At 54.7% G+C, this 23512-nt stretch overlaps 1 protein-coding gene across 1 annotated transcript; it reads right to left on the bottom strand.

The window, feature by feature from the left end:
* Positions 1-1983: 1983 nt before the first annotated feature.
* Positions 1984-7375, bottom strand: SH2D6 (SH2 domain containing 6; the record flags this gene model as incomplete). The annotated part of the gene is given in 15 exon segments (XM_082672764.1): positions 1984-2078; positions 2081-2099; positions 2731-2889; positions 3038-3121; positions 3367-3422; positions 3594-3640; positions 3643-3671; positions 3995-4025; positions 4175-4253; positions 4646-4706; positions 5640-5700; positions 6321-6338; positions 6385-6442; positions 7053-7185; positions 7274-7375. Coding segments are annotated over 15 exon segments (1032 nt in total).
* Between the last annotated feature and the right edge of the window lie 16137 nt (positions 7376-23512).

Genomic DNA, 23512 nt, shown 5'->3' with positions numbered 1-23512 from the left:
TGTCCTAATCATTAACTGCTTGGTTTAGTACTGGGTTGCAGGGAGAACTGCAGGGTTCTAATCAATTCCATATGTACCCTGAGGCCCTCCCCAAGGTGGCCCCCCCACATTCTCCAGCCCTGAGTTCCTACCTGCGTCAGCCTGGGGAAAGTGTAGAGTGACCACTCTCATCCACCGCCTAGAGGGAGCCAGGGCTGGCTAACCGAGCAGAGGGAGGCTGTCTTGGGGCCCCATCCCCACATACGGTGCACAGCAGTGCCCACCCTGCTCTTCCTCCTGGTGCCCTGCTGTGTGAACACTGAAAGCGGCAGTTCGTTGACTGGAATTCACATGCATGTTCATTTGGGAAAGAAGGACCAGAGTGCAGCCCATTAGGCCCTGCACTGTCCTCCCCTTCCACATGGACGGCTTCACTCAAACTTCCCAACCATAGGATAACTCATAGGGACAATTATCTTCACCTCTGTTACAGGAATTAAGGTCGGGAGAGGGTAATTTGCCAGAGCCGGCAGTGGTGAAGGCAACCATCAACGCTCTCACCCCAGCCTGGACCCCATAGCGTCCACCCAGCCTCGTGTTTGCATTGTGTCACCGCTTGTCCGCGGGGCCACCCTCCCTCACCACCTCCCCGGGGCTCCCTTGCTCCCACCCCGGCGCCCAGGGCCTCAGGGGGATCGGGAGCCTCCCCGCCCGGCCTGGGCGCGCAGGATCTGTCGGGGCAGAGCCGGGACCCCGGCCAGGGGCAGGAGTCCGAACCCTCCGTGCCAGCCCGAGCGCCGGCAGCCGCTGAGCCGCCCTTTGTTTCGCGACTTCTGCGGAGTCACGGTCACATGCGCTTCCGGCACGGGGTGTTCCGGGCGCCGCGCCAGGGCCCGGGGACGCCCCCGCCCCTCGGCCCAGCCCGCGCGGGGCCGCCCTCCTCCGCTCTCCCGCCTGCCCCGCCCGCCCCGCCCGCCCGCGGGCCAGCGGCCTATCTCCGAGCCCCCAGCCCTGGAGCCTCCCTCCCCGGCCGCGCCGGTCGCGCAGCTGTGCTCCGATGGCCTCTCGTCTTCTCTGAACTCCGCGTGGAGCCTTCCATAGCGGCCTGGCGCGTTCAATACCCAGATATTAACGGGGGTCCGCCCGTCTTCCCTACTCCAGACACCAAGGGCGCAAAATCAGGCGCCTCTCTCCCCGATGGATCGCTGTGCGGTAAATGGGTGGTGGTCAAGTACCGAACTCCATTCTTGTCGTTTCATGGGGTGGCCGTGCAACACCAAGCCTCTCTCCTCCCCCACCCCGATTCCCACAAACAGAAGGAAACAAAACTGAGCCACCCGGGGCGGCCACAACAGACCATCTAAGGGCCAAGGCCCCAGTCAGGGGCAGAAATGGGGCTGGCTCCTCTGTCCTGGCCTGGCCACCACTGCTCCGGCGCTCCCGGGCCCAGGCTGTGCCCTGGGGCACTTGCGAACCTTGGCGCCTCATGGAGGCCATCTCTGCTTCACTCAACGGAATTCAAGAATTCATTCAACAGATACTTATTGAAAGCAAACTTATGTTCAGGGCGACCAAGTTCCTTCCAGATGCCAGCCCCGTGTTAAGCCTCCTCCAGAATGTGAGAGGATTCCCTCTGTGTAGCAGCAGTGCCCTTACTATCCCCCTGAGGCTCAGCTTCCCAGAGGAGGCCTTTGTTCAGAGCAGCTCGGGAGGCCATGCCTGGGGGCCGGGAATGGAGGCCCTGCCTGTCCCGTGCTTCCCAGTCTTGGAGGTGCAGCAGGGAGTGGCAGTGCCAGGCTCTGGGTGAGCATGGGGTGGGATCTAAGGGACCCTTTCTGTCTCTGGGCGACCCTTCCCAATGCCTCTCAGGGAGGCCTGCAGGGAGGGACTGGGGCACGGGATGGGGGGGCGGGGGCTGGCGGGTGGAGACCTGGGAGGGGAGAGGGAGACAGCCCGAGGAGCAAACTGTGGAACCGGAGGCCGGGGTGCACGTGCGCTGTGGCGTCAGGGCTTGGTGGGGAAGAGCAGGCAGGTGAGCTGCCGGCTGCCGCTGTGTCTGTCCACGAGTGGTAGGGGGTGCTGCAGGTAGTGCTGGACGAGGCGGCCACGGAGGAGAAGAGCTGCACGGGGAAGCAGGGCATCCATGAGCCTCATGCAGGGAGAAACTTCCTGAGGGAGCTGGGGGGCTCTGGCGAGGGAGCTTGTTGACATTTTTCTAAATATTTTCCTTCCTGTTTGCCCCATAAAGCCCCACTGCATTTTGTTGCCCAATTCCAGGCCTTTCCTGGGATGGCGCCCGTGCGCATGTTGTTGGCCGGACTCCTATTTCCCAGGCCAGATGAAATAACTTTGAGGCCTCTGCCCGGGGCCTTCCGTGTGGGGAGCTGAGTGGTGACTGTCTCTAGTTTGCAGCCTAGCAAGTGCTGGGTGCAAAGTTGAGTCCTTGGTACAGACACGAATCTGGACTACCTGGGCCCTGCCCTCCTCCCAGCTGGGTTCATACAAATGCCCCCACCTGGGCCCCATGCAGGCCGGGCTCTTCAGGAGGGGGTGTCTCCCCCAGAGCAGACTGGGCCTCTTCTCAAAGTGCCGGCTTCTGGGAAGGAGTTCTGGGCGCTGGCCACTGAGATTTCCACCCACTCCAGAAAAAGGCAAAAAAGGGGGGTCTTCCCCAGGGCAGTGTTCCCGGCTGGGCCCAGGGGCTGCTCTGCTGTGTCTTGCCCTTCAGCCCCTACCTCTTGCAGTACCCACCTCCTCGTGGTTCCTGCCTTCCTGGCCCAGGGCGTAGTGGCGCCCGCCATCCAGCCGGCAGATGGGAATGTTGAAGACCCGGCCGTGGAGAAGTACTGCCAGGGTGAAGGGCTGAGAACCACGAGGGCCTGAGCTGGGGCGCACGGTGTAGGCCCCGTTCTGGGGAGGAGAGCCCATCATCAACCTCACCTTCCAGCTATAGCCCTGACTCCGACCCCTGCCCAGATGCTCCTGCCGGCTCAGCCAGCCTCAGTCCCTGGGCAGAAACGGTTTCCCAAGAAGGCGCAGGGGGCCTGAGGTGCCCCACCTTTTGGCGTCGCAGCAGGGCACTCTCAACAGCATGGCGGTCATAGTTCCCTGAGTACCAAGGCTGGCCCAGCAGATCGCCTTCCTGTACATACACACACAGCGGCTCAGCGATGTGCCAGGGCACTGGATCGGGGGTGGGAAGCAGAGAACCCCCGGGTTGCAGTTATTCGTGCTCACGGCCACTCAAGCAGAACAAAGATGTGTCCGCGCCTGGAGCTGCACACACGTGTTCAGTGGTGGACACCCACCCGAGAGGGCTTCTGGGTAGGGACTTGGGCTCTGCTCCCATGGGCCTCCCCCATCAGCCCTCTCCCAGCCCCTCCTCACCTCAGCAGCTGAGGCATTCTGTGTGGCAGCTACAGAGCAAAGAGAGGCTATCCTTCCTGCCGGAAGAAGCAGATTATAGCCCTGGGGCTGAGAGGGGATTAGGCCAAGGAGGCTTGGGGCCCAGCTGCGAAGGTTGGGGAGGTCACAGAGGGCGTGCAAAGGCCTGAAGCCCAAAGCGGGACACCCAGTGCTTCACTCCCCCGCCCCAGGGCTCTGGTAGGACCCACCGGCTAGGCCACGCGTGACCTCCAAGTGAGGAGTGATTTTAAGGTACAGGTTGGGAGCTTCCTGATTTGGTGCAGATCCTGCAGAATGCCCAGGGGGTCCTCTGAGACCTGCTCTCCGCTGGAGTCAGAGCTGCAGGGACCCCCTCAGTGAAGCGGGATGTGGGGGGCTGGGAGGCAGTCTGAGGCCCGCAGGGGAGGCCCTGCCAGAGGGCTTGGGTTCATGCTGACAATGGCGGTATTCACCTTTAGAGGTGGCATTCGACGCTCCCTGGCACACAGGATGCTGGGTCAGAAGAGCTTGGCCCTGCAGGCCTGCTCCTTTGGGCTGGAAGTCCTACCCTGAGCCTCCCTCTCTCCCTCCCCGCTCAGCCCACCACCAGCCCAAACCCCCAGCCTCTTACATTCCGAGCTTCCTGGGGGGCTGTGCTGGGCCTGTGGGGAGCGAATTGGGGAACAGAGCTCAGGGGCTTTACCTCCTTCAAAAGAAAAAGTCCAGTGACCCGATCCTGGAGATCCCAGGGTCAGGGCTGGGAAGCCTGGGTAGGCCCTTCAGGCCCCCAGCACACACCTGCGGCACTCACCTGGGCCCCACTGATGTCCTTGGTAGAGGGACTGAGGGCCTCAGGACTTGGGAGCTCAGAGTCTGAGGCAAGGCCGGGACTAAAACAGAGAGGGCAGGCTGAGCTGAGCACCAAGCGGGGAAATCCGGGTGACCGGGGCGGGGCAGGGGACAGCTTCTCTGCAGCCTGACTTTTGGGGAGCCCTTCCAACCAGGCAGAGCACTGTCCTGGCTGCAACAGCTGGGAAGCGCCCCCCCACCCCCCAACCAAGCCCTTGCTCTAAGGGGGTCCCCTCCTTGTCAGGCACTGTGTGGGGCAGCCCGGACCAGAGGCGTCTATGTGGGTGTCTGAAGGCAGATGTGTGATGGTAGGGGTGCTGAGAGAGGACAAGGGCAGGAGATGGAGCCAGGAGACTGCATCGTGCTGCCTCTGGGCAGCAGAGGGCCTCAGGGCAGGACGGGGCGGGGTGGACGGAGGGAGGGAGGGGTTCACCTGGACTGGGCTCACAATCTAGGTAAATGTCCTCCTCGGGCTTCTTTGCTGGGCCCGGCACCTAGGGTAGGAAGGGGCGTATGAGACCCAGGGTTTGACCAGTGAGTGGGAGGGAGGACGAAGCCATCACTTGGGGGAGCTACTGGCACCTCACCCCCCACCCCCACGGCGCCGCCCACAAAGTGGACCTGGAATGATTGAAAATGCTCCTTTGCCCGGAAGGGGGCGCCCATGAGCACCTCCCCCGTCCTGTGCTCAGAGAGAGTGAGCACCCAAGGGGAGCTCTGAGCGAGGCCCTCCCCAGAAGGACACTAGCGGACGCCCTGCCAGGGCCTGTGGCAGAGGGGGAGAGGCTCGGCTTCGGGCCTTTTCCCTGGATTTAGGGATATTTCCTGGCCCTCCCAGCTCACCCATCACCACCACCACCACCAACAACAACTTCCTAGCCAGAATCCTAGAGTGAGGGGCCACTCACTGCCCGGTCGGGTGCACCCAGCTCTGGGAGGAAAAAGAGAGACCCACCAGCCAGCAGCAGCAGGGAGAAGGAAATTCAGTGAAACTTAGGCTGGAAGAGTGGTGTATCCTTGGAACTTCTCTGAGGGGATCCTCAGAGCCAGCTGTGAAGTCCCAGGAGAAAGCCATCCTCACCCCCGATCGCCTTACTTCACACCCCCGGGGTGCCCCCCGCCTGACCCAGAGACCTCAGCAGGTGCAGAAGGGGCCCCGGAGTCAGGGACTCTGTGACTTCAGGCAAAGCATTACGTGTCTCGGGGCCTCAGTCTCCTCCCCAACTGCTTGCCTGGCGGTGGGGGGGGGGGGGGTTGGCAGGTAAAAATGAGGAACAGCTGTGGCGGATGCAGCGACCGGACAAAGCATGAGATCAATGTAAGGCCAGCTCAACTTTCCCCCAGCCCCGACCTCATGGAGGTCAGGATTCCCCTTCTCGGGGTGGGGAGTAGGTGGGCCTCGGAAGGAGAGAGGACATCCTCATTACCTCGCCTCCCAAAGGGCCAGCTCTGCTTTGTGGCCTCCGGCGGGCTCCATGCTGCCTTGGGCTGTGGGCACAATGCGGTGGCGTGAGGGAAAATCGGGTGGGGGGCTATGGAGGGGAGCTGCGGCATTGGGAGGGCAAGGCTGGCCGGGGTGGGAGGCAAAGGGACTACGTATATCTGTGCAGCTTGAAAAACACAACACAAGCGTTAATGTGCAAAGGAGGCGACTCTCCTCTTTGCCTCTATTCTGTGGCTCTTTCTTTGGTGTGAATCTCTCCCAGTTTTACTTTTTATTCCAATAAAATATACGATGAAAGTGGTAGCTCTCAAAGCCCACAAACGGGATCCTGGCGGGGGTGAGAGCTGGCAGCGGCTGGCAGCTGAGTGAGGGATTTCTCCCCTCTGTAGGCAGGGAGGGCTGCACAGGCTTTAGGGTCCGGGAGGGGCAGCGGAGCTTCAACCCCCCCTCACCCCCACCCCACCCCCGCTCCCCTCTCCCGGCTCAGGCGAGAAGGGTGAGTCTTTGGTGATGCTGATGGGGAGGGTGCAAGGACCAGGCCAGGCAGGTGGGAGGAGCGACTGTTAACAGGGCTCTGGCTTCTGACGCAGCTAATTTTTCAGGGGCCTCCTGAATGCAGACGTGGGGGAATCTTGCAAATGAGATGCCTCTTAGATTTACTCACTGGGAAATGGTAGCCTGGGGTGGGGCAGGTGGGGAGGTTGTTCATCATCTCGGGCTGGGGCTGCGGTGGCGGTGGTGGCGGTGGTGGTGGTGACATGGGAGGGCCCAGGGGGCCAGAGTGATCTGGAAAAGACCCCTGAGCATTGTGACCCGGTGGGCTCCTCCCACGTAGGTTCCAAATTTCCTCCTGCCCCCCACCCAGCCTCTGTTCCCTCCTCCCTCCCTCACTCCCCTCTGTGCTCTCTGGCTTCCCGACAGCCCCGTCTCCATGGCAACTGGAGGCGGCCAGCTTCCCTGCCCCCACCTGGCCGAGCCTGGGAGCTGTCGGGGTGGGATGCCAGCAGCAGCCGGGGCTCTCCTGGCATCCCTACCCTTGCTCCGAGTTGTGCTAGGATCTCAGAGGGGGAACGCCAGGCCCCAGGGACCCTGTCAGGCCTCCTGCTTTCCCATTGTTGCCTTGGTTACACTGCCCCTCCAGGCTCCTCTCCCCTTCCCACTCATCCTCCTTCCCTTCTCCCCTCCCTCCCTCCCTCCCTCCCTCCCTCCCTCCCTTCCTCCATCCCTCTCTCTCTGCCCAGCCAAGAGGCCTCAGTGACTGCCAGCTGAGGCCTCCCCTCGCTGCCCCAGGCCAGACAGAGGGAGATGAGGCAAGGCCTGGGCCCTCTTCCCTTGTGGGGACCCTCCCATCCTGCCTGACCACCTGACCTCCCTGCCTCAACTTCCCAGCCCTCACCCAAGTACAAAGAGTCCTCCTGAGTGCCAGGAAGGTGGGCGGGGGCTGGGTGACGGAGCACGGCCTCACAGGGGAGCAGCTCATATTTATCCTCCTCTTCTTCCTCCTCCTCCTGGGCTTCTGGGAAGGGATGCTGAGCACAGGGAGGACGGAAGAGATGCAGGAGCCGTGGTGGCCGCTGCCTCCCCCCACCCCCACCCTAGCTCCGCAGCTGAACTTACCCTGCGTCTCCTGGTCCCTAAGGCAGACAGAGGAGATGGGCAGGGGTCATCTTTTCTCCAAGCAGGGGAGTCTGGATGGGAGACTGGTGAGACTGTCCTCATATCCTCATGGCCCAGTCCCTCTCTAGCACAATGACTTACTCTCTCTCCAAAATATAATAAACCATCTGCACTCTTACAGTGGCCTCAAAGGAACCATTCACGGTGGGCCTTTCCAACACTGCAGCAAGACCAGTGAGGCGTTTTGGAGATAGGGGGGTCTCACAGCCTGTTCCACCTATGCCAGTCCCCTACCCCATGCATCCCTAATTCTGACCGAGACAGGTGGAAGAGCTAGGGCCCAGTGACTTAGCAGCACCGGACTATAATGGGCAGGAGGTGTCCAGAGTCCTCAGGGGAGACTCGACTTGCAGGGGCTCCTACGCATCTGGGGGTTGGTCACTTACCTGCACATCTTGGGGGTGGAAGGTGTGGCCCCAACCTGCAATCAGACTCCAGTCAGCTCTGCCCAAGGGGCCCTGCATTTGTGTCAGCCAGACCATGCACAACCCTGGGACGTTCACATCCATGACGGTATGAATGGCGTCCCTGGAGTTGTGACGGCAGCCTGGGACCAGGGCAGCAGGAGGAAGCGTCTGGGGGCAGAGCTAGTGCCTGTGAGAAGCTGGCAGTGGGGGGCCCTAGTGTTTCCAGGGGGTGGAGGTGCATGAATAGTCTCACTGGGCATGGAGGGCCCAGGCAGAACCAGCACCGCTCTAAGGATTCTTGTGCCCAGGAAAGGGACAGCGAGGTGGAAACAAGAGAGGAGGGCAGAGGAAAGAGAGGAGCCCAAGGACTCACCTGGCCTTGCTCCTGCTGAGCTTGTCCTGGAAAGAGTCAGGGAGGAAAATAAGGGGGTGGTCAGTTCAGGTGGGATGTCTCTCCCTGCCCGGAGTCCTGGGCCCCAGGGGTGGGCAGGTCTGTGCACCTGGGGCTGCCCCCAGAACCAAGTCTCACCATGGCCAAGGTAAAGGAGCTATGCCTCCCCAGGGTCCAGGTTCTGCCACAAATGGCCTGGGGACAGGGGCCCTATTGTTCCCATCATTTGCATCGTGCAAGCACCAGGAAGGTGGGCCTGCTGTGGCCTCCAGCCCCAGACCAACTTCGTCCATGCCACTCCCAGGGCCCAGCCCTAGCTCCCCCACCACTGCATCCCACAGCTGCAGCTCCTGCCCCCTGCCCCACGGGAGGAAGAGCTCCCTCCTCAATGCCCAGGCCCGCAAGGCTGGACCAAGGGCCCCGAAGCTGCCTGGTCAATGTCGCCTCCTCCCAGAGACTCAGACTCTACTCAGGATGAGCCAGACCAAGCCCTTTCCCAGTTCACAGAAGACAGGGTATTAATGGCAGATCCAATTAAAAACAGGAGACCATCCCTGCAGACACTTTTCTTAAATCCTTTGTGCCTGCTGTTATTTGCTGGTGAGTGATGATCAATGATCAAGGAGATGGAGGTTAGTGAAAAGCTCAGAAATACACACTTATATTGAGTCTGACAGCTTCCTTTCTTGGTGGATGTAGTTCAGTAGGTAGTTATTGAACATCCACTATACACCAGGCACTGTTCCAGGTGCTGAAGGTGCTGTAGGAAAGTTAAACAGGCAGGCATTACACATGAATTTCCTCACTGGATTCTCACAATAGCTTCATGATGCAGGTCCTAATTTTATCCCTGCTTTGCAGACGAGGAGAATGAATGTATTAGTCAGCTCAGGCTGCCATCACAGAGTACCACAGGCTGGGTGGCTTAAACAACAGAAATTTATTTTCTCCCTGCTCTGGAGGCTAGAAGTCCAAAATCAAGGTGCTGTCAGGGCTGGTTTCTGGCGAGAGCTCTCTTGCTGGCCTGCAGATGGTCAGCTCCTTGCTGTGTCCTCATATGGCCTTTCTTCTGTGCATGCAGGGAGAGAGAGAATTCTGGAGAGAGAGAGATTTCTGATCTCTTCTAATAAGGACACCAGTCCTATTGAATCAGGGCCCCACCCTCATGACTTCATTTAACCTTAATTACCTTCTTAAAGGCCCCATCTCCAAATATAGTCACACTGGGGGCTAGGGCTTCAACATATGAATTTGGAGGGAGACACAATTCAGTCCAGAGCACTGAGACTCTGAGAAATGGAGTGACTTTCCCAAGGTCATACAATTAGTAAGTGTTGGAGGTGGAATTCAATCCAAGGTTTGCACAAACCCACAGCCTGTGCACTAACCACTGAGCTTCCTGTACCTCATCTAGGATTGGGTCCTGACCCTCCTTTCCTGTGATGGAATTAGAAACATCAGTAATCACTGGTTTCCTTAGGGAGCCCATAACTTCCCGGTGCTCTGTTACCCGGGTGAATTTTGGAACTCTGACTTCTGAGAAGTGTTGAGGCAAAAAGAAAGGGCAGGGCCTGGTGTCTGACTCTGTTTAGACCAGGGAATGAGGGAACACAGAAGAGGATCATGAATATAAGATCCTTCCAGGACACTGTAACTTTCCTGTGGTTATCATTTTGGTGATGTCCTGGCTGTTGGCACAAAGGAAGAATGAAGGCCATGAACTTGCATCTTTGGAGGCCATGGGGCTGGGGGAACTGGGGACAGGGTCCAGGGTTGGAGCTGGCCACAGTCTTCAAAGGCCACATGATTCCTGAGACCTGCAGGCAAACGGACACTTAAGAAGCTATGAACTCAGCCATAAAAAAAAAAAAGAAAGAATGTCATTTACAGCAATGAGGATGGACCTAGAGATTATCATATTAAGTGAAGTAAGTCAGACAGAGAAAGACAAATATCATATAATGTCATTTATATGTGGAATCTAAAAAATAGTACAAATTGGGAGTTCCCTGGCGGCCTAGTGGTTAGGATTCCGGGCTTTCACTGCTGTGGCCTGGGTTCAATCGTGGCATGGCCAAAAACAGAAACAGAAAAAAATCTTTAAATAAATAAATAAAACTTAAAAATAGTATAAATGGGGCTTCCCTGGTGGCGCAGTGGTTGGGAATCTGCCTGCCAATGCAGGGGACGCGGGTTTGTGCCCTGGTCCGGGAAGATCCCACATGCTGTGGAGCAGCTGGGCCCGTGAGCCATGGCCACTGAGCCTGCGCGTCCGGAGCCTGTGCTCTGCAACGGGAGAGGCTACAACAGTGAGAGTACAAGTGAACTTATTTACAAAACAGAAACAGAGTCATAGACATAGAAAACAAACTTATGATTACCAAAAGGGAAAGAGGGGAGAGGGATAAATTGGGAGTATGGGATTAACATACACACACTACCATATATAAGAGAAACAACAAGAATTTACTGTATAGCACAAGGAACTATATTCGATATCTTGTAATAAACTATAATGGAAAAGAATCCCCTAAAAACTATATATACATACATGCACACACATATATATGGCCAAATCACTTTGCTGTACACCTGAAACTAACACAATATTGTAAATCAACTATATTTCAATAAAAAAGAAGCTATGGGGACTTCTCTGGTGGCAAAGTGGTTAAGAATCCACCTGCCAATGCAGGGAACACAGGTTCGAGCCCTGGTCCGGGAAGATCCCACATGCCACGGAGCAACTAAACCCGTGCGCCACAGCTACTGAGCCCATGTGTCACAACTACTGAAGCCCGCGCGCCTAGAGCCCATGCTCCGCAACAAGAGAAGCCACTGCAATGAGAAGCCTGCGCACCGCAACGAAGAGTAGCCCCCACTCACAGCAACTAGAGAAAGACCGCGCACAGCAACAAAGACCCAAAACAGCCAAAAATAAATAAATAAATTTATTAAAAAAAAAAAAAGAAGCTATGAAAAGTCATTGGGGTGGCTTAAGGGGGGCTCATTTGGTGTCATGGGAAAAACTGTGCAAAGAAAAACAAAGAATCCAGGCTTGGCGTCAGGGACAAGAATCTCCTCCCGACCTCCACTCCCCAGCTGACCTTTGTTCCACATTTGGGCCATAAGGCAGGGGGCAACTTCCCTCACCAAGGGGACCTGCTGTCAAAGTCAGCAAGATGCTCTAGACACCACCCCGCTGCAAACTCCAAACTGAGTGGGTTTCCCAGTCCAGACTGCCCTTGCCACAGCCACCTCCTCCTTCTGTTCAGGGCTTTGCATAGGTAAATGCCAGGGCCTGGGTGAGGAAAAGAGCCCCAGGCAGAGGGTGGAATCCATGCCTTCTGGGTGGGGGCACTGACCTGGGCAGATCAGGGAGAAGGGGATGGAAGGAGGCTTCCTCACAGCTTTGTGTCACCGCAGCCAGCCCTGTAGCACCGTGCTTCCTGCTGATGGCACAGGCAGATTTGGACAACCTCTTTCTCCATCTTTGGCACAGGACTGTTTTCTGTACAATCATAGCTATTCCCTCGGGATGAATTCCTAGAAATGGAATTACTGGAAACTCACATTTCAAAGGTTCCATTGCCCCATTGTCTGGCAGCACCTGAGTGCCAGTTTTATGGTCCTTCCATAGCACACAGTGATTCTCCACATTTTCCAGAGCTCAGCTGCTGATCTCCACTAAGAACAGGCCATCGTTTTCAGGCCCAACATAGTCTAAACCCACCCTAAGAAAACAAACAGCTCTCTAGAGCAGTGTTCCCCCACTTGCATGATCACAAGAATCAACTGGAGGGCTTGTTAAAAGTCTTAGACTCCCAGACCCTCCCTGAGAGCTTAAGAATGGGATGTTCCAGGAGGGAAGTGGGAATCTATATTACTTTAAACAAGCATCCTAGATCAATCTTATGATCAGTCAAGTTTGAGAAACGCTGCTCTAAGGGAAACGTTCTGAGAAGATGCGACTCCTAGGACATCTTTAGAATCACACTCAGCCTTTAGCTCATGGGGAACATGGGGGTGGCCAGCAGAGAAGAAACATGACACAGACCCTACGCTCCAGGGGACCCTCTGAGTGATGGAGAGGCCCCAGGAGACATTCAATCTCTCTGTGCTGCAGTCTCCCCCTGTGTAAGTGGGGGTGGGAACAAGGCACTCCTTGCGGTGGAGGCGCTTCTGTTGAATGAGATGAAACACGTGAAACACACAGCACATGTGCGGTAAATATCAGCTCTTCCTGAGTAGGTGGTACCACGGTCCATGGAGTTGCTGCCAGCAGACAGGGAAGGTGGCCAAGGCTGGCGGGGGTCCCCGGTGTGAGCGACGTGGGAAGCATTGTGAACAGGAGGGGGTGATTTCTGAGGACCTGATGGAGGACAGGTAAGCAGGCTGTGGCCAAAGGTCTCAGAGGTGAGAGAGTGCAGGCTGCGGAGCAGGGGATGCTGAGGTGTGGTGGCTGGACCCCTAGAGGCTGAAGGTCTGCCATTCCCACTGGCTGTGGATCACTTCCTGTGTTTGGGGCCACTTCCACCGTATGAATCCTTGCCTCCATTCACAGAAGCCAGATGAGGCCTTCCCAGCCTCTCTTACGGCTGGGGTGCAGGCATTCTGCCAGTCAGATGCCCCCATGCTGGGCTTTGTATCCAAAGCAGGCACCAAGAGGCATCCATCCGGGACTTCCCTCGTGGCGCAGTGGTTAAGAATCCGCCTACCAATGCAGGGAACATGGTTCGATCCCTGGTCCGGGAAGATCCCACATGCCGCAGAGCAAATAAGCCCGTGCGCCACAACTACTGAGCCTGCATGCCACAACTACTGAAGCCCACGTGCCTAGAGCCCGTGCTCCGCAACAAGGGAAGCCACTGCAATGAGAAGCCCATGCACCGCAACAAAGAGTGGCCCCCACTCGCCGCAACTAGAGAAAGCCCGTGCGTAGCAACGAAGAACCAAAGCAGCCAAAAATTAAATAAATAAAATAAAATAAATACATTTATTTTTTAAAAAAGATGAAGAGACTCTGTCTCTTATTAAAAAAAAAAAAAAAAAGAGGCATCCACTCTAGGGAGGAGGTGACAGCTATATCCTGTTCCAGAGGCCAGGGAGGCTGAGATCCCAAGTGGTACCACCCAGGGCCAGGATCAATAGTGTTGGCCCAGAGGTGCCTCCACTAGGCCAGCTTGGCTGTGGCCTTTGAGACATTGTTCCTGGCTGGTTCTCTGGTTCTCCTGGAGATGTGGCGAGCTACAGAATATTTTTAATAAATTATTTTCCAGCCTAAACTAGCTAAGGTTGGTTTCTCTTACTTTCAGTGAAGAAATCTAACTTAGGGACACAGCATCAGTGGGATCATCACATGGATACCAAGAAGGCCAAACTGTGAGGCCAGGTACAGGTGTCTCATGGGAAAGTGGGACCAGGTAGAAATGAGTATCATAGCTTTACATTTCTATACTCTTGGGCCTTTTATATGACGAGCATTAATTAATTTTATAATTTAAAAATATCAGTCAGTACAGATTAAAAGATAAAAAGAAGAAGGAAAGAAGAGAAAGAAGGAGGGATGACCTGGATTTCAACCACGAGGAAGCGCCAAGAGAAGGACAGCCTGGGAGAAGGTAGGGCCCTGGGAGTGGGGGTCAGGGCCAGGGGGAGTTCCGGGGTGTGGGCTGGGGCCACCACAGGACAGCCAGGTCCCCTAAGCCAGGGAAGTAGGGGGAAGAGTGGGGGGAAAAAAAAGAAGCATGCTGTTAAGACAAGGCTTCTTCTCCGGGGAGAATGGGAATCCATCGGGGCAAGTGGCAGGGGTGGGGTCGAAAGAGGGAAGGAGAACTTTCTGACCATGAGTTCAGGCCTCAGAGGATGGGGAGGGGAGAGCAGGTCCTGTGAGGGGTGAGGGAGAATGAATGAGTCCTCAGGCTATTTTGACCGGAGCAAGTAGTCAAGTTAGAGGCCCAAGAAGCTCCTCGGGAGGGGCCTGAGGCCAACCGAACTGTCTGTGACTGGCTTAAATTTAAAGTCGGGGACCATCTTGAAGGAAGGTGGTTGAGAGGAGGGAGAGAAGGGGTCCCCCAGTGCTGAGAAGCGGAGGGCAATGTTGGGGCTGCTTTAGCGCAAGCTGGCAGAGGTCCCTCCTCCTCCCCGCCGCCGCTGCCCTCGCAGGCCTGCTGACTCAGCTTACTCTGGTGGCAGCTGTGACACGCGACGGAGGGCTGAAGCATGGACGACACAGACCAGCCTCCTAAGAGGGGTCTCTGGCCCCTGTCCCCCCTGGTGCACGATCATGGATTGCTGCAGCTTCAGAGGTTTGTGACAGGCTCTCCTTCCATCTCTCTGAAAGCAGATACAAAACTTGGTGTGTGGTTTGTGTTTTTCTGGGGGGCAGTGCACGAGATTTCTACAGATTCGCCAAGGGTTAGGGTCGAGGCTGAGGTTGGTTTTCCCTGGCCTCTAGGGTACAGTGCACAAGCCGGCACTGCCCTGGTCCCCTCTGCCCCTGCTGGGGTGCTCCGTCTCTGTCCCACACAGCCTGCCCTTCCCTGTTCGGGAACTTGCTCACAACAGGTTTGTTCAAGATGTAGCTCTGCCTGGAATCCTTGCGTGGCCCTCCCCACCATGGCTCCTTGAATGGAGACAAAGGCTTCTTGTTGCCTGGTAAGATCAGCCCTACCTACCTCTCCAGCCCCAGCCCTTCCATTTTCTCCCCACAGACTCACTCACACTCACCTTCTCTCTGTGGTTCCACCATGACTAGGCCCAGTTGGCCCATTCTGCACTCTGTTGACTTAAGGAAATTTCAGGTGGAAGGAATTTAGATATTTATTGTCCTTACAGAATATGACAGAGAGAAAGCACTCTTAAGTATAGCAAAACACAGAAATTCCCTGGTGGTCCAGTGGTTAGGACTCTGCACTCTCACTGCTGAGGGCCTGGGTTCAATCCCTGGTCGGGGAACTAAAATCCTACAAGCCACGTGGTACAGCCAAAAAAAAGAGAAAAGTATAGCAAAACACAGTAAAAAAAAAAAAAAAAGAGAGAGAGAGAAGAAAAGAAAGAAAAAAGGACTCTCTCATAGGTATGTTATACTTTAAGATTTTTTTTTTTTTTTTGGCGGTACGCGGGCCTCTCACTGCTGTGGCCTCTCCCGTTGCGGAGCACAGGCTCCGGACGCGCAGGCTCAGTGGCCATGGCTCACGGGCCCAGCTGCTCCACAGCATGTGGGATCCTCCCGGACCGGGGCACAAACCCGTGTTCCCTGCATCGGCAGGCGGACTCTCAACCACTGCGCCACCAGGGAAGCCCTACTTTAAGAATTTTAACCAACCCCCACAAAGTCCACTCTCATCGACTCTGCAACTGGCAATCTTCACAGATGGTGCAAGCACCTTGTCCCCCCCCAGACCCCAGCCCTCTCCCTCCACCTCAACTCCTTATCTTGCAGATCACCAGAGCTCCTTTAGGTGTCTTTAAACGTGATGCATCAGCCCACTGCTGAGATTCTCCCCTTGGGAGAACCCAACAGATGTCCCAGTAGCAGGAAGCCTGGGTAAGATGGGGGCAGGATGGCTGCAAACACTTATGATAGTTCCTGGCTCTGTTCATCTCTTTCTAGTCTCAAACAGTCTCCTTACCTGGGGGCTGTGCACTTGCCTTTCTTCTGCAGGAACACTCCCGCCCCTTGCCTCCCTCTTCCTTCAGGCCACAGCTGAAGTCACCCTCAGCAGGGGTCCCAGACCACGGCAGTCTGTCCCCACACACTCTCTGGGCTCCCACCGTAGTTAAATCTATGGGTACATTTCAGGGCTAGACTGTGGACTCCCACTCAGCTGTAAGAGCTCTCAGTGGGTAGCAACTGTGTCTGTCCAGTTCACTGCCAAATCCCAAGTGCCCAGCCCACAGCTTGGCACAGAACAGGCTCTCGAAAAATATTTGCTGTAGCTGCACATTCAAACCTTACTCATTCTTCACCGCCTGCTCAAAGACCCCACCTCCCGCCGAACAGCCTCCGTCTCTCTCCTCTGAAAGGCCCACGGCTGGCTCCTAACCCCCGCGCCTAGGCTGAGCAGTGTCCTGAGGCCCTTTCCCTGTTTATCTGCTTCTCTAAATGCAAATGGTTACCAAGGACTCTCCTCTGGGTACCTTTGACCCTGCCCTCACTCTACTGGATCCTTTCCTCTATTTACCTTAATGAGTGGAGTGGGGGGCATCTATTCTTCCCCCCCACTCTCCCTGCACTCCACCCCACCCCACCGCGCCCCCGCCTTGGCCAGATGTAGTATGGCCCTGCTTAGGCTTCTTCCTTCTTCAGCTCATATCCGGAGAGCCAGGCATCCCCTGTTGCCATTGCTTCCTTGTTCCTTTCTCTCAGGACTGATGAGCAGAAAGAGTATGGACAACTGGCCTGCCTTCTACCCTCCCCCTAGGAGAGACCTGGCGCTGCCACTCACGGATGTGTCTTCATCTGCACATCCTTCCTTGATAGGTGTGGAGAGCCCTGAGATCACCCTCCCCACCTTTACCAACGGAAAAGCTGAGACCAGAGTGGAGGTGGATGCTGGGCCTTGGGCCAGAGCCATCTAATTATGTACACAAGACCAAAGCCCTCAGTGCGTCCCACCCCGTCGTCCCGGCGGCTCTACGGACCTGAGCGGTTGTTCCATCGCAAAGGGCGGCCCCTGGTGGTGAGAAGAAGCGTGGTGGCCTGTCCCTCACCCCCTAGACTAGCTGCCAGAGGAAAGGGTGTGGCCTGCAGGACCACCGGCAAGGGCTTCATCCAGTTGTCGGTGCAAGAAAAAATCAGCAGAAATCTGTGAAGTCCTACGCAAATGAAAGATTAGAAAAATATGTACAAACAGTATTCAAAACCTTAAAGATAACTTCAACTATAATTCCACTATAGGTGGAAGGGGTTACTAAAACAATGAATTTGTTTATGGTTTTTAAATGCCAGTTTAAACAAACTTTTATTGAAAGCATTCGTGCGCTAAGGCTATCTCTCCCCAAATGGGAATCTTGCTGTTGCCTCAGGATGTGTAACCAGTATAGGTGCAGGTACTTTCAAGTATAGAATATGTATGTTCCTGAGTTGCTCCCAAGGCCCTGAGGGGGAAAGAACCCAACTTTTGGGGCACCTTACCCTTAGACACATTTTCCGTCATGACTTCATAACACTGCCCTGTTACTTTAACTGCACCCTGCTGGCTGGATCTTCAGGAAGCAGGGATAGGCATTAAATGGCTTTGGCATATCCTTGGGCAAGTCACACAGGCTCTTACTGATTCAAGAGTCTGGTGCTAAGTCCTGGAATGCAGGAGAGAATGGGCTCTTATAAAGACTGCACTGATGGGGCAAGGGCTGTCTCCAAGTTTCTATGGTAACTATCTCTCGTCTCTAGGGGCAGAGGGGCTACTTAACAAAAAGCTGGTTGTCTAGTTACTGAACCCAGGTTTGGCTGCTCCCTATTCAGAAGCCAATAATTTGAGAGGCAAGTGTCAGTAGAAAGGAAAGGTGCTTTAACCAGAAGAGTGGGCAATCTGGGGAGAAAGTAGACTCGTGTCCAGAGACCAACTCCAAAGATTCTGCTCAGTCATGACAGTTTTTAAAGGGAAAAATGAGGGGGAAGAATCTCAGTGAATCATCGAGGCAGGAGGTTGGGTTCTGCATCATTCTCCATTGAGTGCAGACTGGCTGACTCTTCAGGTGTGATCTTGCCTGTGTGATCTGCCTGCAGGATTGCTAAGGGGGCAATTGTGGAGAGAGAGCTAGTCATTTTTTAACTGCTTAATTTTTTATTCTTCTTTTTATCTAGGAAAAGACTCAACAGCTTAGAGCATAAGTCAGGAGTTAGTTTCAATTGCCTAGTGAACTCACTCCTGTAATTAGGTTCTTTTAAGGAACAGAAATGGGCAAACAGGAAAGGGGCAAAAATGCTTTCAGTCTTTTTTTTTTAAATTTTAATTTAATATTGGAGTATAGTTGATTAACAATGTTGTATTAATTTCAGGTACAGCAAAGTGATTCAGTTATACATATACATGAATCTGTTCCTTTTCAAATTCTTTTCCTATTTAGATTATTACAGACTATAGAGCAGAGTTCCCTGTGCTCTACAGTAGGTCCTTGTTGGTTATCTATTTTATATAGACCAGTGTGTACATGTCAATCCCAATCTCCCAATCTGTCCCCCCAACCACCCTTCCCCACTGTTTTCAGTCTTAACAGAAATACTTGGAAAACCAAGCCTTTGAGAACTTCCCAGGCAGCAATGGACATGCTTAGAGACCACCTAACCAGTACATATGACCCCTACTCCAGTTACCAAAGGGAAATCTGGGCGTTCTACTTTGAATATCCTTTCTAGAGTTGTTTCTAATTTTTCCAAGATTAAATTTAGGAATATGTCTAGGAAGCAGCTGGTCTCCACCCAACTACAGAAGAAGAAACTCTCACTGACATTACAGGGTCGTGGCTATACCGTCATAAACTAAGTATTTTCCTATCTACCTTGATGATCAGGGTCACAGCAGTATATGGCCAGATCAGAAAGTGTAAACTCTGAAAATGGGGTTGGAGACGGAAAGGCCAATGTGTTGCTGGCCACTGTGGTGTCACTGCTCCTGATACAGGTGTAACCTGAATCCTCACTTGGGAGCCAGAAATCAGCTGAGAAGAGGCTTCAGGAGAGAGACTGCCCTGGCCCCGGAAGGTGGGTGAAGTGGGGCCTCAGCACTGCTCATCCCACCAGACAGGCTGGACCCTTGAGCTCCTGACTGGCACTGAAGGGCTTGGGTAAGTCCCTGCTGTAGTGTCTCAGTGGATACTTACGCGACCCGGGAAGTTAGGACAAGAGTCCTGGCGCTCGACGCTGAGGTGTGAGCACTTTGAGAGCCAGCATACTGAATGAGAGTGCCCTGGTTATTACTTCCGGTCGGCGCCTCACTGTTACCTGCCTCTGCCATATAAAGCTGATGCCTGGGCGCAGGGCGCTGAGAGCGGTCACACAGCGTGGACCGAACATCCTGACCTATACCCCAGAACTCGAAGGACCCTGGCCTTCCCTGGGCTTCTCCAGGAGACCTGCAGGCCACACAGAGACCCCAACAGTCTTAGTCCTGCCTCAAGGTCCGGGCTGCTCCTCGCTCCAGGAAAAGGGAGGTCGCTCCAGGCGATGGAGGAGAGGGTCAAGGAGGCAGACTCTGCGTCCCTCCAAGGCAGCTGGCCCAAGCGTCCACCGGCCATCCCCTTCCCCGGCAGTCCCAGCCTGGTAGGGAGGGCGGGGCTCTGGATCGCTGAGAAGTGCTCGGGCCGGCGACCCCACGGTGGAGCAGTGTGTGCGGGGGCGGGGAGCCAGGCTGCGGGGAGAGAAGGGCCCTCTTCCCCACAGCAGGGGAGCCCACATCCCGCACCGGTAAGCCCACCTCGCCAGACGCTGACTTCCGGTCGTGAGCGCCACCCTCCCCGAAGCCCCGCCCCGCACCCACTGCCTGCTGGGATCTGTAGTTCGTGGGGGAGGGACCAACGCGGCCGGTGCGCGCGTTTGTGTCTGTGTGTTTGTGTGTCTGTGAGTGTGTTTCGAGGTCCGCTGTGGCGTCTCTGTCCTCCTGATCTCTCCCCCGAGGACCCACTGGTCCCGGGCTTGGCGCAGGGATCGCAGGCCACCGCTCCCGAGGTCCCGCCCCGCGGCCCACTCTTGCTGGGATTTGTAGTTTGGGCCTGGGTGGGGCCGCAGGTCGGGGGTCCCACCTGGGCCCGGCGTGGTACCATCCTTATTCCTGCTTTTTCCCGCGTGCCCTGGATCTGGACAGTAGACATGGCGCGGTGTCGCAACTCCAGCCGAGCTCCCCCTGGCCCTTCCCCCGGTCCGCCGCCCCCGCGATGTACATGCCGGCGCCTGGAGGACAAGACGCTAGATGCTAAACTGAGGCACGAAGATGGGCGCGCTCTGGCCGGGTAGGAAGGTAGGGAAAGCCAGAGTGAGGACTTGGCCTGGGAGGCCCAGCCCAGGCCTGCTGGGCAAGACTGGACTAGGCGACAGTCCAGGGCCCTTTCAGTTCTTAAGAGTCTGTGATCAATGGTGTCTCAAAATGATGACCAGACCCGCCCAGGACCGGCTGGACACATTAGAGATGATTACCCTATAGAGCTGACAGATAACATTTTTGTCAAATTTAGCAACCCTACAGAAGGAGGCCAGGGAGGGAAAAGGACTCTTTTGACCACGAAAACCAAGAAATGGAGCGACACTGGCCCACGGGTTTGCTTTGAGAATCAAGTTGGGGGGTAGGGGCTGTGTGTGGAGGGGGTGTTTTGTAAACTGTAAAGCCCCGGGCATGGGTGAGGTGTTATCTGAACTCTGAAGCACTGGAGAAAAGGTGGGCCTTCAGGAGCCACACTTTAAAGGAGAAGTTACACTTACTGTAGTTAAGTAAGATGTCCCATTAGGAGAAGCTGGGTCGTAGGTACGTGGAACCTTTCTATACAATTTTTTTAAGTGGGGTGCAAATGGGTCGAGCCAGGACGTAACCATTTATAGGTTACAGAGCCCTTTCATTTGTTGACAGCCTTATTGAATGTGCAATTCAGTGTTTTTAAATATATTCTCAGTTGTGCAATTGTCACCACAAACTAATTTGAGAACATTTTCATCACCCCCAAAAGAAACCTGTACTGATTAGCAGTCACCCCCTAAAGTCCTCATCCCCTCGGACCCTAGGCAACCACTAATCTACATCCTGTTTCTACAGATTTGCCTATTTTGGACATTTCACATAAATGAAATCATATATGTGGTCTTTTGTGTCTGGCTTCTTTCACTTAGCATGGTATTTAAAAAATTCAGGTTGTAGCATGTATCAGTACTCTGTACTACTTTTTTTTTTTTTTTTTTGGGGTACACGGGCCTCTCACCTCTGTGGCCTCTCCCATTGTGGAGCACAGGCTCCGGACGCGCAGCCCCAGTGGCCATGGCCCATGGGCCCAGCCGCTCCGCGGCATGTGGGATCTTCCCGGACCAGGGCACGAACCCGTGTCCCCTGCATCAGCAGGCGGACTCTCAACCACTGTGCCACCAGGGAAGCCCTGTACTATTTTTATAAATAAAACTTTTTTTTAAATTTTAAATCCCAGTATCTAGAGGATGAGCAGGGGTAGCCCCTTATGTGTGAAGGACTCAGAGCTGGCACTAGCATTCAACGCCGAGAGCAGGATGGGCCTTGGGAGAGGAGGCGGGAGAGCAGTGATGTACAGTGATAGTTGGGAGGGGAGGCCGGGGGTCCTACCACCTCGCTCTGCATTTACTAAGGGAGTCCCGGAGCACGTTATTTTGACCCCACTTGGCCTCCATTTTCTCATCTGTAAAATGAGGATAATAAGAGGGCAAATGGGAGGATTAAATGAGAAAATCATATGAAGGACAGTGCCTGGCATACAGTGCCAACACTCAAGAGTGTTAGCTCTTATCATGAACTTACAATGCCGTGAGGACCCAATGTGACCCTGGCCTTGAGGGGGTAAACCTGTCCTCTCGTGTCCTCCCTGGGGACCAGTCCCTCCTGCCCCAGTCACTCGGTACCCTCCCCGCCACCACAATGCTACACCAGAGCTTCTCCTGGCCTGCTCATTCATGCTGTACTGGACAGTCCTATTTTCCCAACAGGTCACCAAGGAATTCTGGGGTGTCACCATCCAGGACGCCTCTGAGCACCCAGCAGTGATTGAAAAGAAACTTTCTAATCATGAGCTTTATTCAGAAAATATGGCCATCCAGACCCCCAACTCTTCCTCAGAGAAGCTGAAATGATTTAGAAAAATTCACTGCAGATCAAATTTAAAGCCTAGCAGTGGGCTCTCCTGGTGGAGCAGTGGTTAAGAATCGGCCTGCTAATGCAGGGGACATGGGTTCAAGCCGTGGTCTGGGAAGATCCCACATGCTGCAGAGCAACTAAGCCCGTGCGCCACAACTACCAAGCCTGCACTCTAGAGCCCGCGAGCCACGACTACTGAAGCCCGCACACCTAGAGCCCGTGCTCCACAACAAGAGAAGCCACCGCAATGAGAAGCCCTTGCGCTGCAACAAAGAGCAGCCCCTGCTCGCCACAACTAGAGAAAGCCTGCGCACAGCTACGAAGACCCAATGGAGCCAAGAATAAATGAAATAAAATAAAATAAATTCATTAAAAAAAAAAAAAAGACTCGCAGCATCCTGAGTTAGTGCCTTCAAAGGAATATTCTGGGGGAGCTGTGATATTGGAATTTTCAGGTATTGCAACAGATCCCTGCCATCCCGCCACTGCCCCGCCCCGGCCAGGCTGAGGAAATGCAACAGGTCAGCCTGATCTGCCCCTCTGGACTGGAGTCAGAGGAGCCAGAAGGGACTCCTCGTCTAGTGCTGCATTTTACAGGTGGGAAGCAGGCTCAGAGAGGGCCATATGGCAGGGTAGTTAGAGAAGCCAGGTTGGGAACTCACTTAGGGAGAATCCTTTGCAATTTCAGGAAATGCTTAGCCCCGGAAATCAGTCCATAGCCTGGGTCTATGGGCACAGAACCAGAAAGCTGGCCATCTTGGGCGGCTGCAGACCTTGGCCAGAGCCCAAGTAGCCAAAGCCTGGAAGTCAGTCTCCGATGCCTTCCTCTCCTGGTTTATTTTAGCCAGATGTTTGTTTTAGAAGTAGGAGTTTATTAATCATAATGGCAGGCTGCACGTGTCTAGGCCTTTATTCTTTTCAAAGAGGCTCCCATAGGTCATCTCATTGGATCCCCACAAGCCCTCAAGGTAGGAGGGCTGGGTTAATTGTCCTTGCTTCACACGTGAGGAACCTGTGGTTCAGAAGGTTTAAGTGACTTTCCCAAGGTGACAGAGGTTAGGGCACTGTTAGAATTTGAGGAGTTTGCTCTCTGTTAATTCAGTAAAAAAAAAAAGAAAAATTTTTTTTTGGAGTGTCTCTTACCTGCTGAATGCTTTGCTGGGTGCTGGGGTCACAAGGATGACCTGATATGGTCCCTGGGCTGGAGGAGCTAACAGTGTGATGGGGAAGGCACACATGGCAGATGAGAGAAAGGGGTGGTGAGGGGACTTTCTGGTGTGGTAGAAGTGTTTTATATCTCGGTAGGGATGTGGGTTGCATGGGTGTTTGCATATGTGAAGACTCATTCAAATGCACACTTACGAGTTGTGATTTTCACTGTAAATTTTACCTTAAAAATGCAGAAAGTGGAAGTGCTCTGCCTAGCATAGCAGAGCAGAGCATACACTATGCCTAGTAGGGTCCTGGTGGGGCTCAGCTGTCCAGAAGCGGGCCAGGGGTTGACTAGGTGGCCCATGGATATAATTCCATCTTTGCTCCCAGGGTATGGCTGAAAAGTTTTCCCACGGAGTCTGAA

Source organism: Grampus griseus, assembly GCF_964374135.1.
Source record: "Grampus griseus genome assembly, chromosome: 15".
NCBI classification, from domain to species: Eukaryota; Metazoa; Chordata; class Mammalia; order Artiodactyla; family Delphinidae; genus Grampus; species Grampus griseus.
The sequence above is the reverse complement of the archived record's forward strand: the minus strand, read 5'-3'. Positions and strand labels throughout refer to the sequence as shown.